General features: G+C 42.9%; 1 protein-coding gene across 2 annotated transcripts in view; it reads left to right on the top strand.

Moving 5' to 3' along the window:
• Col19a1 (collagen type XIX alpha 1 chain) overlaps positions 1–14,667 on the top strand; it is a 324,630-nt gene that overhangs the window by 294,322 nt on the left and 15,641 nt on the right. For both annotated transcript variants that reach the window (XM_060369802.1, XM_060369801.1), the window contains exons 42-47: positions 33–77; positions 178–240; positions 3,585–3,620; positions 3,763–3,807; positions 6,168–6,338; positions 8,812–8,878. In XM_060369802.1, coding sequence (XP_060225785.1) covers positions 33–77; positions 178–240; positions 3,585–3,620; positions 3,763–3,807; positions 6,168–6,338; positions 8,812–8,878 — 427 coding nt within the window. The remainder of the gene's footprint in view (positions 1–32; positions 78–177; positions 241–3,584; positions 3,621–3,762; positions 3,808–6,167; positions 6,339–8,811; positions 8,879–14,667) is intronic.

Here is a 14,667-nt window from a genome sequence, read left to right as displayed (position 1 = left end):
ACGCTGAACATTTTTATTTGATTTTCCTACAGGGAAAACCTGGTGCCCCAGGTCCTCCGGGAGCTCCAGGGGAGCCGGTAAGCTACCAGCACTTTAACGGCAGACATACTGCTGTAGAATATAGGCGCTGTTTCAAAGGACTTTTTACCAATTTTTCCCCTTGGAACACATTTATAGGGTGAGAGAGGACCGGCTGGAGATATTGGTTTTTCTGGACCAGAGGGACCCCCGGGAAGGCCAGTAAGTACTTTTTACCAGCTAGAAACTGCTATCCTAAAGAATGTACTAAACTCTGTCTCTTCACCTTCCTCCTCAGAAGGTCAAGGTTTGAGCCAGCAGCTTCAGAAGGAAATAAGAACGGGTTCTAGAAATTGAATTTCGGGGGTACCAAAGGGGAACTCCTTCCGGAGTTTTCTAGCTCTCCATGTGGTGTCTTTGTATCTATAACAATGGTGAGGAGAGGTGAGATTTTTTTTTTCCTAAGGGCTAATAGACTCATTATTTCTTAGGTACATTAACTTCAGTAGAGTAAAAATCAAATGTTCTGTTGCACCCTAAAACACGAAGAAGCTGACAACTCTCCAACACAGCACCTGTATAGGCTAAAGCAGAGAATCTTTTCTCAGACTCCTCCCTCATGTCTGGGCCTTGTCCTCATACTGTCATTAATGATGACTGCTGCAGATCTGTCATGACTAGGGCCCTAAAGGAGCTTGTGGCTACTGATACAGGGTATTGATGTGACATTGTGACCATTATCCCTACCCAGCGTTTATACATATAGGCCCTACTATGAGCTGAGGATGAGCTGGGGCCTGGACCCAGGGATGTGAAGTACAGGGTGAGGGTGAGGGTTAAAGAATTTTTTTATTTATTTACTTATTTATTTTATGTGTATGGGTGAGTATGAGTGACTGCACGTATGTATGTGCACCCTATGGGTGCCTGGTGCATGTGGAGGCCAGAAGGGGGCTTCAGAGCCTCTGGAACTGGTCCTTCCCTTTCATGTAGAGCACAGCAAGTGATCGAGACCTTTTATAAAAAGGAAAGCTGATGGGCATAGTATTTCTCTGACAGCTCAGAGCTGATGCATTCTGTGGCCACCGTCTCCTCAGAGAAGGCAAAGCAAGAGAAGAAGAGCATATGCCGGTTACAGTCAGGCAGTCTGGCTTTGATCTAGGAGTGTTCTATCAGTCAGTCAGGAAACATGAGGTAAAGAAAAGCCCACAGTGTATTTCTTCTTTGCTAAGCTTTCCAATGTAGTAGGCTCCAGACAGATAGATAGAAAAAAAGATTCCCAAGACTATCTACTATGATTCTTGGTAGCAAGTTGTTTGTATAAAGAGAGAGAGAGAGAGAGGCCTGCAGTGCTGGCTATAGGAAGTATTAGGTGATGACTATAACATTATAGTCTTAACATTGTAACATTATAGTCTTAACACGTTATAATCTTCCTATCACCTTGCCCTAACAAATTTCTCCTCCCTAGCGCTTGTGAGCCATCTTGCTAAAGGTTTCCGTTCCAAGGATATTATACAAGAGGCAACTTTTTTTTTTTCAGTAAACAAACTTCTTTTTGAGCACCTGCTCCATGCTAGTCAGAGGTCAGTGCTCAAAACTGCTGCAGAGAGAGAATCATTCATTTTTTGAGGTTAGGTTCCCACCCTGCTCCTACGGATACAGGCACAGGGCTGCTTGGATTTAGTCAGTTCTCAAAAGAAGAGATGGTAAAGTTGGGAGGGTCACGTGAAGAGAGTTTCAGGGGGAGCTGGTGGGGAAAGTGGGGCATGGATACAATTATGTTTTGTTGTATATGTGTCTGATTTTTTTTAAAAAGAGAAGTAATTATGTACATTTTAAAGGTTCAAAGCATGAACTCCAGTTTTGCATTTGATTTATGTGTTATTCAAGGGGCACAATTATTTCTCATTCTCTCCTTAATCAGTTTAATCTTCACTGCCAGTGTTCTTGGGGCTAATAAACTCTTTGAACTGTACATTTCAGGTAACATATTCTTAGCTAAAGTACTCTCAGTAATTCCCAGGGTACTCCAGAGAAGTCCTGAGCCTATGGTTGGGTTACCAACTGTGACAGATGTCAGTGTGATTTACAGCAGTGAGAACAGGTGGCTGTCTGCAGCTGTGTCCTTGTGGAGTCTTTTCCCGCACAATAAAAGTCTCTCAGGGTTTCAGCGAGCATGTCGGTGCAATGCCTGCTGGCTAGGAAATCACATCCCTCACCTTGATCTCTCTCTTCAAATCACTCCTCAAAGCCACATCTGCGGCTGGGCTCTAGGTATTAGATTTGACCCTAGGCCCTTTTCTTCCTTCTATCTCTGGTAGGAAATTCTGTCAGTTTTATAAATCTCCAAGCAGGGCTGGCTTTGTGGCCACCTCCAGAATACCTTTTAAAGGTCCCAGAATTTTCAACTTTCTAATGGGGGAAGAAAAAAAAAATTAGCCACTGCTTAGTAGTCTCAAAAACTACAATTACAGATTCTCATTTCTTATTTTTTTTTCACACTGAAAAACAATGATTTTTCTCCTGCCGACAGTTTATTTCATAGCAGGAGCACACTCTGGTGTCTCCTCCTCACACAGATAGGCAACCAGTGACAGACCAAAGTGAGGGTAGCAGCAAAGTGCAACCTGGTGAATCAGTGAGTGTAGTTGGCATTGTTTATAGGAGTGTACGTCAGCAGCTACGGACAGGGGTGACAATGAGGCCACATCACCGAAAGCCGGCTCCGACACGGATGACGCTCACGGTGCTGCAAGCCGGAAGCTCACTGCACAACTTGCAGGCAGCTCAACAGGAAGAATCGTCTTTTTCTGGACAATTCTCTTGTTTCTTGGCCTGTTTCAGGCAGCTCAGCTGTTCTGAGAATGTCTCTTACTACCAATATGACCTTGGGGAAGAGCGAGCGTAGAGAATACAACCGGTTTCAGGAAATTCCTAAGGATTTTGAGTTGCTTATCCTGAGTTTTAACCAGCTTCCCTACAGGATGGAGTGTTTCACCTCCCTTTAGAATATCCCGCGTCTTAAAAAACTGTCCTCCAAGATGGAAGGCTTTCTCTCTCAAAGAAGTCACTGCACAATGACTATATATACACTGTATATGTGTGTGTGTGTGTGTGTGTGTGTGTGTGTGTACATACATACATACATAAATCTCCACATCTCAGCCAATGCTTTGGGGAAGCTTCATCCTTCCTAGGAGGAGGTAGAAAAAGCCATGTTGGCTTATTTGAGTGGATACCACACTTTCTGTGTCATTTTGCTTACTCCTCAGTTGTAAGTTCGGTCTCACATTCTTCTTCCTGCTCATTTTCACATTCTTCTCTGTGTACTTGAAGATGCTGATGCTACTCTGATGAAGCAAATCCCCAGGCCTGGTGAATAGAACCAGGAAATGGCAGTCAGAGTTTGAACTCAGGGCCACATGTCCTGATTTTATATTCTGTTTTGCCATACTGATTCACCAAGATACGGGAAGAAATATGGAACAGCATTTCTGTTTTTTTATTATTATTATGGCTGTTGCAGATGTGAGATATAAGAAATATTATTTTTGTCTTTTTAGGGGATAAATGGAAAAGATGGATTACCAGGTGCTCAGGTATGAGTAAATAACATTTTAACTAGTATGAATTCTTAAATTTTCTAATTTGTAAGCGTATCTCTGGTGCTCTACCATTTAGGACAGTTAGACTAATGATCTTGGCAAGCAGTGGTTTTTAGTGTTAATATCTGTTTTCCAGGGCATCGTGGGTAAACCTGGAGACAGAGGCCCCAAAGGAGAACGCGTACGTATATCCCTGCTGTGGTTGCTGTTCATGTCTGTCTGATACACTGGTCTATTGCTTTCTATCTCTCTATCTGAAGCATGTAGACAGCTTTGATTCTCCCAACGTGAGGTGGCTAGGGTGTATGAGAAGCACACTCTCTTCAAGGCATAGAACGCCACACTTAGGCACGCTGGGCGGCAGGTGTGCCTGTTAGTCGGACACACCTGAGTCTGATTTTCTATTCAGTGTGGAAAGTCCTCTACCACCCTCCTGAGACACACATGCCAACGACCACCACCACCCAAATCCTTTTCGCCAGTTAAGGGATTTCTCACGCCCAGTGCTACTGATATTTAGAGGCGGCTATGTTTTGTGATGTCTGGCTGTCTTGTACATTACAGACTATTAATAGCTTTGCTGGCCTCTGTCCCCTTGATGGAGGAGCAGCATTGTCCCCCCAGCTGTCACCACCCAAAACATCTTTAGACATTTAAGTAGCTCTAGGGAGCAAAGCTGCCCTGGCTGAAAACCACTGACCCAGGGGAGCACCGAGGGCGGTACAGAAGCCGTGAGGGAGGAGAGATGTAGAAAAGACCTGAATGTGAAGTTACAAAGGCAGGTACAGGCTGCGGGTGCTGTGGTTGAAACTTACTAACAGTTTCATGAACATGGAATGAAGTATGAAAAACAAGATGACGTAAATTTAAGAAGAAAATGTCTTCTAGGCATCCTCAGACAGGGTCAAACACTTGATATTTTGGACATATTTCATTCATTCACTCTTACCTATAATCAATATGAAATATACACTCTTTTGAAATTTGATTGACAGTATTTTGTGAACATTTTTTTTTCTACTGACAGTACTCAGTGACTGTGTATGGCTTCCCTTTTCCCTAAGCAGTTATTTTCTCTCCAGTTTCTTTAAAACATCTTTTTCTTTTGAAGAAAAAAAAAAAGTGTGTGTGTGTGTGTGTGTGTGTGTGTGTGTGTGTGCGCGCGCACGCGCATGCAGAGCAAGCTTTGGAGGTCAGAGGACAACCTATGTGAGTCAGTTCTCTCCCTCCACCATGTGGCCTGTGTGGATTAAAAGCAGGACATCAAGTATAGTGACGGGTGCCATGTGCAGTTTCAGGCCTGAAATGACCCTGGGTGATGGGTACACATAATTTTAAGGCTTCACGTGATCACAAAATACAGATCGTAGACCTGAATGTGTTAATATTTTTTAATCTCAGAAATTCCTCCAGACATGAGCTGAGACGTCTGTATACCAGTAAGACAGCACTGATATGATGGCCTTCTGTTCTGGTTTGTTGTTGTTGTTGTTTTTCTACATGGCTGCTGTATCTCCTTTTGTACCTCATGATCACATTAGTACCTATGATTGTTCACTTATTGTCATTATTTTTTTTTAATCAAGACAAATACAGGTGGGGTTTTACAGACCATTACAGATAAGGGCATAGTATGATAAATGCGGGGCAGCCTCTAGCACCAGCCCGTCACGCTCAGCTCACACCTCACTTACTGGAGTCGGACAGTTGAACATGGAAAATGTGTAACAAATGCCTGCCGTGGGGGTCACACTTCTTCCATTGGGCACACATGGTGTAGACACCTGAAGAAAGGCAGCATTGCAAACCCTGGTCTCACATTCAGGTGCATCTAGTGTCGTGTGATTGCTAATTCTCACATCTTACTCAACAATGTCTTAAGGTTCACATATGCTCTTCAACAAGTCATCTCAGAAACAGCTGCCCTTCCCCTTGCCCCAGTCACTTAGAGGCTTCCTTAAAGGTCTTCCGTCTCGATTTCCTGAGTGACGGATGTTTTTCATCACCGATAACTTATGTAAACCCATATAAAACAGGACTATAGAAGAAACTCCAAAGGCCCTAATAAGGGCCAGATGAAAATGCAAATTGGAGGGTAATCCTATGATATAGAACAGGTTTTGAGTTTTCTAGGTGAAAAATCTCAGAGCTGCGCTCCTGTTGGCAATTTCCTTTTATAACTACAAAAGAGACCCAGACCTGAAGTGACAGTGAGTGCTGACTTGCAAAAGTGACATCATTCTAGACTGAATGAAGACAACTATCGTTGCCACTGGGATCTACATGCCGAGTGATTCCAAAGGGTCAGACGTCATTTTAAGCGTTTTCCTTGGGTGCATTCATCTCTCAACATTGCCCCAGCTAAGAGATACCACTAACATTAATATTCCCACATGCTAATGGTACAAGCTTGGGTACAGAGCGGAAGTATCTGATCCAAGGATCTGTGAATGAATGGCACAGTAGACCTAGGACTTTTGCTCATAACCACAGCTAATGCATTACTAGAAAGGGTGATCCCTTATTTCTTCCCCCAAACAGGGTGATCAAGGAATCCCAGGAGACAGAGGTCCACAGGGTGAACGTGGAAAACCAGGTCTTACCGGCATGAAGGGGGCTATAGGTCCTGCGGGGCCACCAGGAAGCAAGGGCTCCATAGGCTCGCCTGGCCACCAAGGCCCTCCCGGCTCTCCAGGCATCCCTGGCACCCCGGTAAGTAGGGCCCCTGTCTTATATTGGCTATGTATCATATATACATATATGGCAATCCTTTTTAAAAATATAAAATAAACTGGTCTGCACCATTATTTAAAGTTAAGCGACAGGTGCTCTGTTGAACGTCCGTTACATCCTAGATCTTCACAGCCAAACTAGAAGAATGAGGCCCTTTCCCTCATCTGTTTGTAAGTGTAAGAGTTGCCTTCATCAAGATTCAAGAATGAAGAGGGCCAGGTCTAGCTGTCTCCAAAACCATTGTTTGGTTGGATTTGTGTATGGGTTTGGGGTTGTCTACTGTAATGGCGGAGGAGTAGTATGCAAAACAGGACCTTGTGGGATAGCCCAGACTGAGCTACAACTCAGGATTCTTTGGTCTCAGTTTCCCCAGTGCTGGGGATATAGGCGTGTACCACACACATGCCACAACCCTGTTTCTCCAAAAGTGTCTGTGGTTGCTCCTCGCACAAACACACACATCTGCTTCACACTGGGACTCTGTTCAGCTGGCCACACGAGCAAATCTGCCCTGATGTCGAAATTCCTTAGGCCAAGAGAGTGATCACCTAAAGCAGCCCTTATCTCCCTAATATTTGAGGGAGAATGTTGGGAGGCCATTTGGCTGAGGGGTGTAGTGTGAAAGCTTCTGTGACAGGAACAAAAGTGGATCCTGGGATGAAGGAGGAGAGTTAAACACATACTCTCCTCAGACCAGTGAAAAGTGAGGCTTTTATCTTCCTACTTCGGCATTTTTACCTCATTGCTAAACTGTGCCTGCAGAAAACCTGCAGCTTGAGGTTGCTGCTATGAGACTGCTCATTCAAGAACATGTTTTATTAAAAGAAATTATACAATATACATTATCATATTTCCCCTCCCCAACTCCCACTTCCTGCCTACCCAACTCACTCAATCTTATGGGCTTTTTCTCTCTCAAAAACAAAGTAAAATAAAAAATCAAAAGCGAAAAATAATCACGAAACAAACAAACAACAAAACAATAAAACAAACAGGATAATAATAATTAAAAAACACAAAACAATAAGAAAAAAAGATGCCCAAACAAAATAAAAAAATCCACAAAAATACCTTTGAGGGTTTTTTGTTTGTTTGTTTGTTGGTTGGTTGGTTTGTTTTTTAATCTTGGACAACTCCCCTTGAGCATGGGGCCTACCCTGAAATGTGGTTGTGCAGTGATAGCCATTAGAGAAAATTGATTTGTCCCTTTGCCAGCAGGTATCAAATGCAGAGAGCTTCCTGCTTGGGGCTGGGACCCCTGTCCACTGCCCTTCCAGGACTTTTATCCAAGTTCATTTCTCCCATGCACACTGAAAGCAAGGTGACACTCTAACCAATAGAAACCAGCACCTTATGAGCACACTGCACTGTCTTTCTCTTTTTGCATTCTAAGTGAATGGACTGTTGAGACTGAACAAGCAGAGGATATATATACAGGTTTAACATGCAAACAGAATGCAGGACTCTCTGGAGAAGGATGATGGAGAACTCACCAAGACAGGGACTTTTACAGATTAAGGACCAACTTCCTGATTTATGGGAGTAATGGGGGCCATAACCAAACGTCACTTCTCATGGAGATTTCCCACAGATCTTTCATGTCCCTCATCTGGTCCCATCCCACTTGGCTCTGTTATGGGTTTCTCAAAGTGTATGATTGTCAATGGAGGGCATCTAATGTGTGCTATGGTGTCTCCACTGTCATACATGGAGCCTCAGAACATAAATACAAATACAAAGAAGAGTAACAAGACACTTTGAAATGCTGGCCCATCTTAAAAGTGTTATTTAGCTCCCTTTGGAAAGTGTCAAAGTATTTCATTTAAGCACGGCTTCTATAAAGGATGGGTTTTTGCCAAGGGATTAAGCTTTCAGCTGAAACTGCTTAACTACTTGTGACTACCAGGTATCTCAGAAATTTTCTATTTAAAAATCAGTTAACATATTTATGTTAATATGTAAGTTGCAGTAGCATGAGACAGGCAAAACCTGAGGGGATGAAAACATTTTGTAGGATAATCCTGCAATCTAGTTTCTGTTTTGGATTTTCTTCCTTTGAAGGCTCATGGTGACTGCCAGTGCCCAGGAGTGGGGCACACATTCAACTGTGGTTGGTTATTAGCACCATCACATTGTTTGGGCCTCTTAACCGTATGAAATGAAGTGACAGAAACTGTTATCTCCTAATTGTCTTTAGCCACGTGGTCTCCATTCATAGGAGAAATATTAGCGTCACTGGTAATGATCCCAGCCCACAGCTTGTAGAGCAACTATGAACTTCAGCTTACCCTAGCATTGGATCAAACAGTCTTTATTGCCCAAAACAGTGCACTGCCAGAAGCATCTTGCTTGACAAATGTGTACCAACAAAAGTATCCCAAACCCAGCATTTTTGTTCCTTATCCATTTCTGCTCTGCCTTAATTTGATAGACATTCCTTGTCCTCCTTTAGGCTGATGCTGTTTCATTTGAAGAAATAAAAAAGTACATCAATCAAGAGGTCCTACGGATTTTTGAAGGTTAGATTTGCTTTATAATACTGCCGACTTTTTCCACCAGTTCCCACTTCCCATCCCACTGTGGGGAATCACCTCAGTGACATTCTTGAATTGTGACAGCAATCTTCGAAGACTCCTTTCACAGAGAGGCAGCTCCTTTTGACAGATATGTTTTAACTTTTCTCTCTAAACTTCCTCTCCTCACTGTTTGTCTGTAGAACAATACGGGTAAAGTACCTTCTATTCATATATCTGTCTTTCAAATATTTCAGTACCCATCACACTCTAAGTAGCCTGAGGATGGCCTTGAACTCCTGATGTCCCCACCTTTACCATGCAAGTGCTGGAATTGCAGGCATACACTACTATGCCTTGGTTATCAATGCCTTTCTGGGACTGGAACCTAGGGCTCCATGATGCTAGTGAGAACTTGACCAACTGAGCCACACCCCAGCTCATGATTGCTTTTTCTAAGCAGTCAAGTCTTGCTGATAATTTATTTTGAATCATCAGTTAACAGCATGACTCTTCCCTCTGAGAAGTTTTTAAAAGCTAAGAGTTTCTCATTTTGTGTTAAACAAGCGAATTATATTGGTTATTGTTAAATTTCAAGTGGCTTCGGTGGGAGAACACTTGCCTCACATGTCTAAGTGCCTGGGTTTGACTTCTAGCACCAAAAAATAAAATCAAATAAATAAACCAAACCAAAGTAAAATAAAATTCAAGTGTTATGTTCTGACTTTGGTCCAACCTGAACATACCGCTTGGACTATTTGTGGAAGGTAAGATGGCTGACGCTTACAACTTTGTGTCCTCTCTAAATGTAGAAGCATGCTATTGTTCTAGTTGTTGGTGGAAACGTTGGATTTAAAAGTCAAGACCTAGCAGGATGGCTTAGTGGGTAAAGGAGCTTGATGCCAAGCCTGACAGCCTGTGGGTCTCTGAGACCCACATGGTGGAAGAAGAGAACTGACTCCCACACTGTGTTCTCTGACCTCTACACCCACTGTAAGAATAAGAATAAATAATTCAGTAGTTGTAGAAAAGTGTGGCTGCTTAAGACTTAAGTTGAATCAAGGCCCAGGCATTTCTAAATGTCATCAGATTCCTTCTGCTCATATGTGAGTTGTTGAGGATAATTTAAATAATGACCATTAGGCATACAACAGATTTTACATGAAAGAGGTTTATTAGATGGAGATGAAGAGAGAGAGAGAGAGAAGGGAGAGCAGGACATGATGGGGGGAAAGACAGAGGGGGGCATCTCGATGGAGAAAGGAGAGAGCAAGAGGGGGCAAGAGGCAAGAGAGAGAACATGGCAGATTGTTCCCTTTTAAGGAGCAAGGTAACCACGCCTTCCAGGTGTGGCCACCTGGCAGGCAACAAGATGACATCTTAAGTTGCTAGGCAATCCAGGAGCAGGTTTCATTCCAAATTACTAACATAAGTCATCCACGAATCTATCATTTACTGAAATATATGTATTTATTGAACTATATATTTACTGAATCGGTGTATTTGATCTGCATCTCTTCATAAGGATGCCACATGACTTTGTCCAGTGATTCACTAAAGCCACAACCATCGCCCTCAACTGTAAGATTCACAGAGTGGGAATTACCTGTTTTTTAGCAGAGAAACCTGCCCTGGGTCTCATGGCTCCTACCTCTTTTGCTAATAAGCACCATAAGCCAAAGGCAGGTTACTGAATTTGTAAGGAATAAGAACACAAAATGCTCTGATTCAACACTGAGTCTTTCAGCTGCAGATGGAGCGCTGATTATCTTAAATAATAATTTCTATTAGAGACTGACATCTCATTGTTTGGATACATATTGTCTTATTTCCAAATGGAGACAGAGAAGAGTCACACGAATATTTTAATGAGTTGATGAACTCCTGTTGTTCCTTAACAGTTTTTTATCTCCTCTATCTGCCCTTACCTTGCCCTAAATGAGAATTTGTTAAAACAATTTCTTACTTATTTTTGAACTGCCAGTATTTTTTGTAGCTTTAACATTACACTCAGTTTTGCAACTTTCCTTTTGTTTTGGTGTTATGACCCTCAAATCAAGCACTGTGGAATAGATGCTAATTTATCCCACCGAAACATCTATTGCCCTTAGCAAGCATTTGTCAATATTCAGCACTCAGGAGGGGAAAAAAAAGACTTCTCATACTCCTCCAGAAAGCACAGGATATGGACAGCTGCAAAGTCTTCAGGTCTCAACACAAAATGAAAATGTTCCAGAAATGTTATAAATGTTAAAGAAAAGATCAGTCAAAGCATGAAGCTGTGTGTGGGGCCACTCTGAGGATGGAGGGAGGGCCAAGTGACTATTTACATGGCGTGTCCATGAAGCCAGTGCTGGACACAGGCCCTCCGGGTCCTGGCACAGCATGTATACCTTTAGTTGACTGTAACCACACAAAGGAAAACACCACAAGATACATACATACATATATATGTATATATATGTATAAATATGTATATGTTTATATGTATAAATATGTGTATATATATATATATATTACACTGCAGCCTAAAGTTCTTTTCTCAGTTTTAATTTCTATAGGTGCCGCTGTCATTGATAACCCTTTATCTCAGAAATAAGATTCTGAATTGCAGTTACTTACAGATTCCTGTTAGCACCGTATTTAATACCTCAGTCGTTGGGCCGACTTCTGGAGGTCAATTGGTAGTCACAGAAATGGAGCTGGAGAGACGACCAGAGGTTAAGGGTGTGCAGTGCTCTTCCAGAGAGCCCAAGTTTGGTCCCCAGCCTCTACATCCAGCATCCAGCGGATCACAAACTCCTTTAATTCCAGCTCCAGAGATGGGGTTCTCTCCTCCTGCCTCTAAGGGAACCTGCTCTCACACGTGCCACTGCACACATATACACGTAATTGCAAAATGAGAAGAAACCTTTTTTTAAAAAAAATAGGATGTCAGAAATTATTACTAAAAAAAAACAGAGATACATCAGGCTCTGATTTGGTAGGTCCCACACACGCTGTAAAGGTGTGACCCATGACATCCTGTTTCCTGTTCTCAGCCTGGGAAACACCCAGTTACTACCCTCTGAAGGTGGCTCCTGGCTGCCGGCACCCAACAACTCTGGGCTATTCCCATGAACAGCTGTGGGGCTCCTCAAGAGAGTCAGGAGGATTGGTTTTGGCAACTTCCTTCTAAGTAGCACACCCTCGAAGCCTGTGGCCTTCCCCTTTGGGTGTCAGCCCCACCACTGAGTTTCCCCTCCACCCCCACCAGGGAGCTGACAGATATGGAGTCTTCCCTTTGTCTCCTCTGGCTTCACCCCCAGAGAGGCCTGCTGCCTCCCATCTAGGGTCCTCAAGGAAGTGTGTTTACCCTGAAGACACATACACCTTAGCCTCAAGTTACTTTTTTTCCATTTGTTCATTTGTTTAATCACTTTACAGCCTGATCCCATCCCCCTCCCTCCCTCCTCTCGTCCCAATCCCACCCTTACTGTCCCCTCTCCCTCTCCTCTTCAGAGAAGAGGAGGCCCCCAAGAGGTACCAACCTACCCTGGCACCTCAAGTGACAGCAGGACTTAGCACATCCTCTCCCACTGAGACTAGACAAGGCAGCCCAGCTAGGGGGAAAAGATCCAAAGACAGGCAACAGCCTCTACTCAAGCTACTCTTCTAAAGAGACCCAGTGCTGGAGATGTCTAAACTCCAATTCCAAGTACTATGTCCCGTCTTGTGGTAGCTCTCTGGACAGCAGCCTGGTAAACCAGTCTTTTCCCACACTTAATGCACCTGAAGCCTGCAGTGTCATTAGTTAGCACTTAAGCTAATTTGCCCTCAAATCATTTCCATTCAGTCTGTTTGATTTTTTTTTTCTACTCAGAAGTCACCTTTTCCATGGCTTCTGAACACCATTTTCCAAGAATTAAAAAAAAAAAAAAAAAAAAAAAAAAAAAAAAAACACCAAAACTCCATTTTCACAAATCATAGTGTTGTAAGGTCACTCACCTTTTCCACAGGGCTTTCTCTCTAAATGGAGAAATGAATCGTCGCGTTTTAAAGCAGTCTCATTCAGCGCAGTAGCACAGCTCAGTTGAGTGCTGGGGTTGTCACACCCATCCGCAGCGTGTTTGCTCGGCAGTTTCACCACGGCAAAGGCTCCTGCAATCTCTCAACACACTTCTGCATGTCCGCAGCCTCAGGACGGGTCCTCCCTTTTCGGCAGGAGCCCAGGAGGGTGGTCCTCAGCAGACCCTGCTTGTATGCTGGCGCCACTGTCCCAGGTATCCAGATGGCCCCTCCGGAGAAACCCTACACCAAGACCCACATTTTGAGTTCTCCTTCAGGGACTTATCAATCCCCTTAGACTGGCACAGGCATCTCACCTAGGCCTTCCCTCCAGGCCACTACCCCATCCTTCAGCACGCTAAATACACCTTCCCAAACCTCACAAATGAAGGGAGGCGATTCTCCATGCTCTCAAAGCTGGGTTTCAGTCGGATCACAATCCACGAGCGTGCATTCACTTTAAAGTTTAATTTCTGCTTTGATTAGCCAGTATGTCAAGACTTTTTTTTTTTTTTTTCTGGCAAGGTGACCACACAGGGTAGAGACAGATGCTGTCCACAAGACTTAGCTTAGCATCTTTTGTCCTTATGAGGGCGTAGCAGTTGCCAATGATATGATCCACATAAGTCAGAGGCTTACCGTATCAGAGAAGCATAGATTCTGCTATGATCTCACCCTGTGATACTTGAGCATTTGCACCTATATGGAAGAAAACTTATGAAGTAGTGTACACAAACTATCAGGCTCTTTCCATTCTTTAAACCCTCAAAGCCAGGCCTTCCAGTTAAGGGAGAACAGGAAGGTTGGGGTTCTTCAGCCTTAGGATTTTTAGTGTTCAGAAACCTGTGTTTTCTCCATTTTCACATATATTTAATATACACGTATATGAATGAGTATAATATATTATTCCATTCTCCTATTTAAAGGCAATATCTCTTTCCTGTCTAGAACTAAAATATTTATAAATGTGAATGTTTATAAATATTTATTTAATATTATAAAATATTTACAAAATATTTATAAAATATTTATAGGTGTATATATTTGTGCATATACTCATCATCCAGTAGATAGACATCATGGGAGATACAGTAACTATTTCCTACAACATGGTGCATTTTTCCCATTTGCCGCTTTTGTTTGTCTGAAACTCAAACACAATCAGGCACACAGCGTACAGCCCTGCTCTCCAGTGACCTGGGGTTGTCTGTTCACACAGAAGAATGGGTCCTCAAACACTTACTTGACAGTTGTGAGTGAATGCAGAACTTGCCAACTGTGGTTTCCACATAGGTCAGCTAGCCAGGCATTCTAAGTGAAGCTCTTTCAATATCAGTGCCTTTAAGTCTCTGTGTGGAGGCATTTTAATTTTCTGCCTTGTCTGTCAGCTCAGCACTAAGTATGTTAAAGGTTCATTTTTTCCCCCACTTATTAAAGCTAGAGTCTCATTGAAGTCTGGGGTTGTCAATGCAGAGATGGTCTGTCTCTCCTTTATTTATTCATTTTGCAGTTTAATTTATTTAATTTAAAGAGAATTGCCTCACTTTCTCCTCCAGACCCTCTCCTCTTAGAAACGGAAGCTTTGTTGCTGGGGCTTGGAAGACTAGCTGCCTCGCTATTTAGAGAAAGATTTCTAAGCCTGCTTACCACGTTAGCTTTCAATCCACTCACTTTATTTCAGCTTCTTTCCTTTACCTCTACTTCCAGAGGTTAACTTATATTCCCCATTCTGAGTCCCTAGAATTTAC

This window comes from Meriones unguiculatus, chromosome 16 (assembly GCF_030254825.1).
Source record: "Meriones unguiculatus strain TT.TT164.6M chromosome 16, Bangor_MerUng_6.1, whole genome shotgun sequence".
Classification (NCBI taxonomy): domain Eukaryota; kingdom Metazoa; phylum Chordata; class Mammalia; order Rodentia; family Muridae; genus Meriones; species Meriones unguiculatus.
Note: the sequence above shows the minus strand (reverse complement) of the source record. Positions and strands in the feature narration are given on the sequence as shown.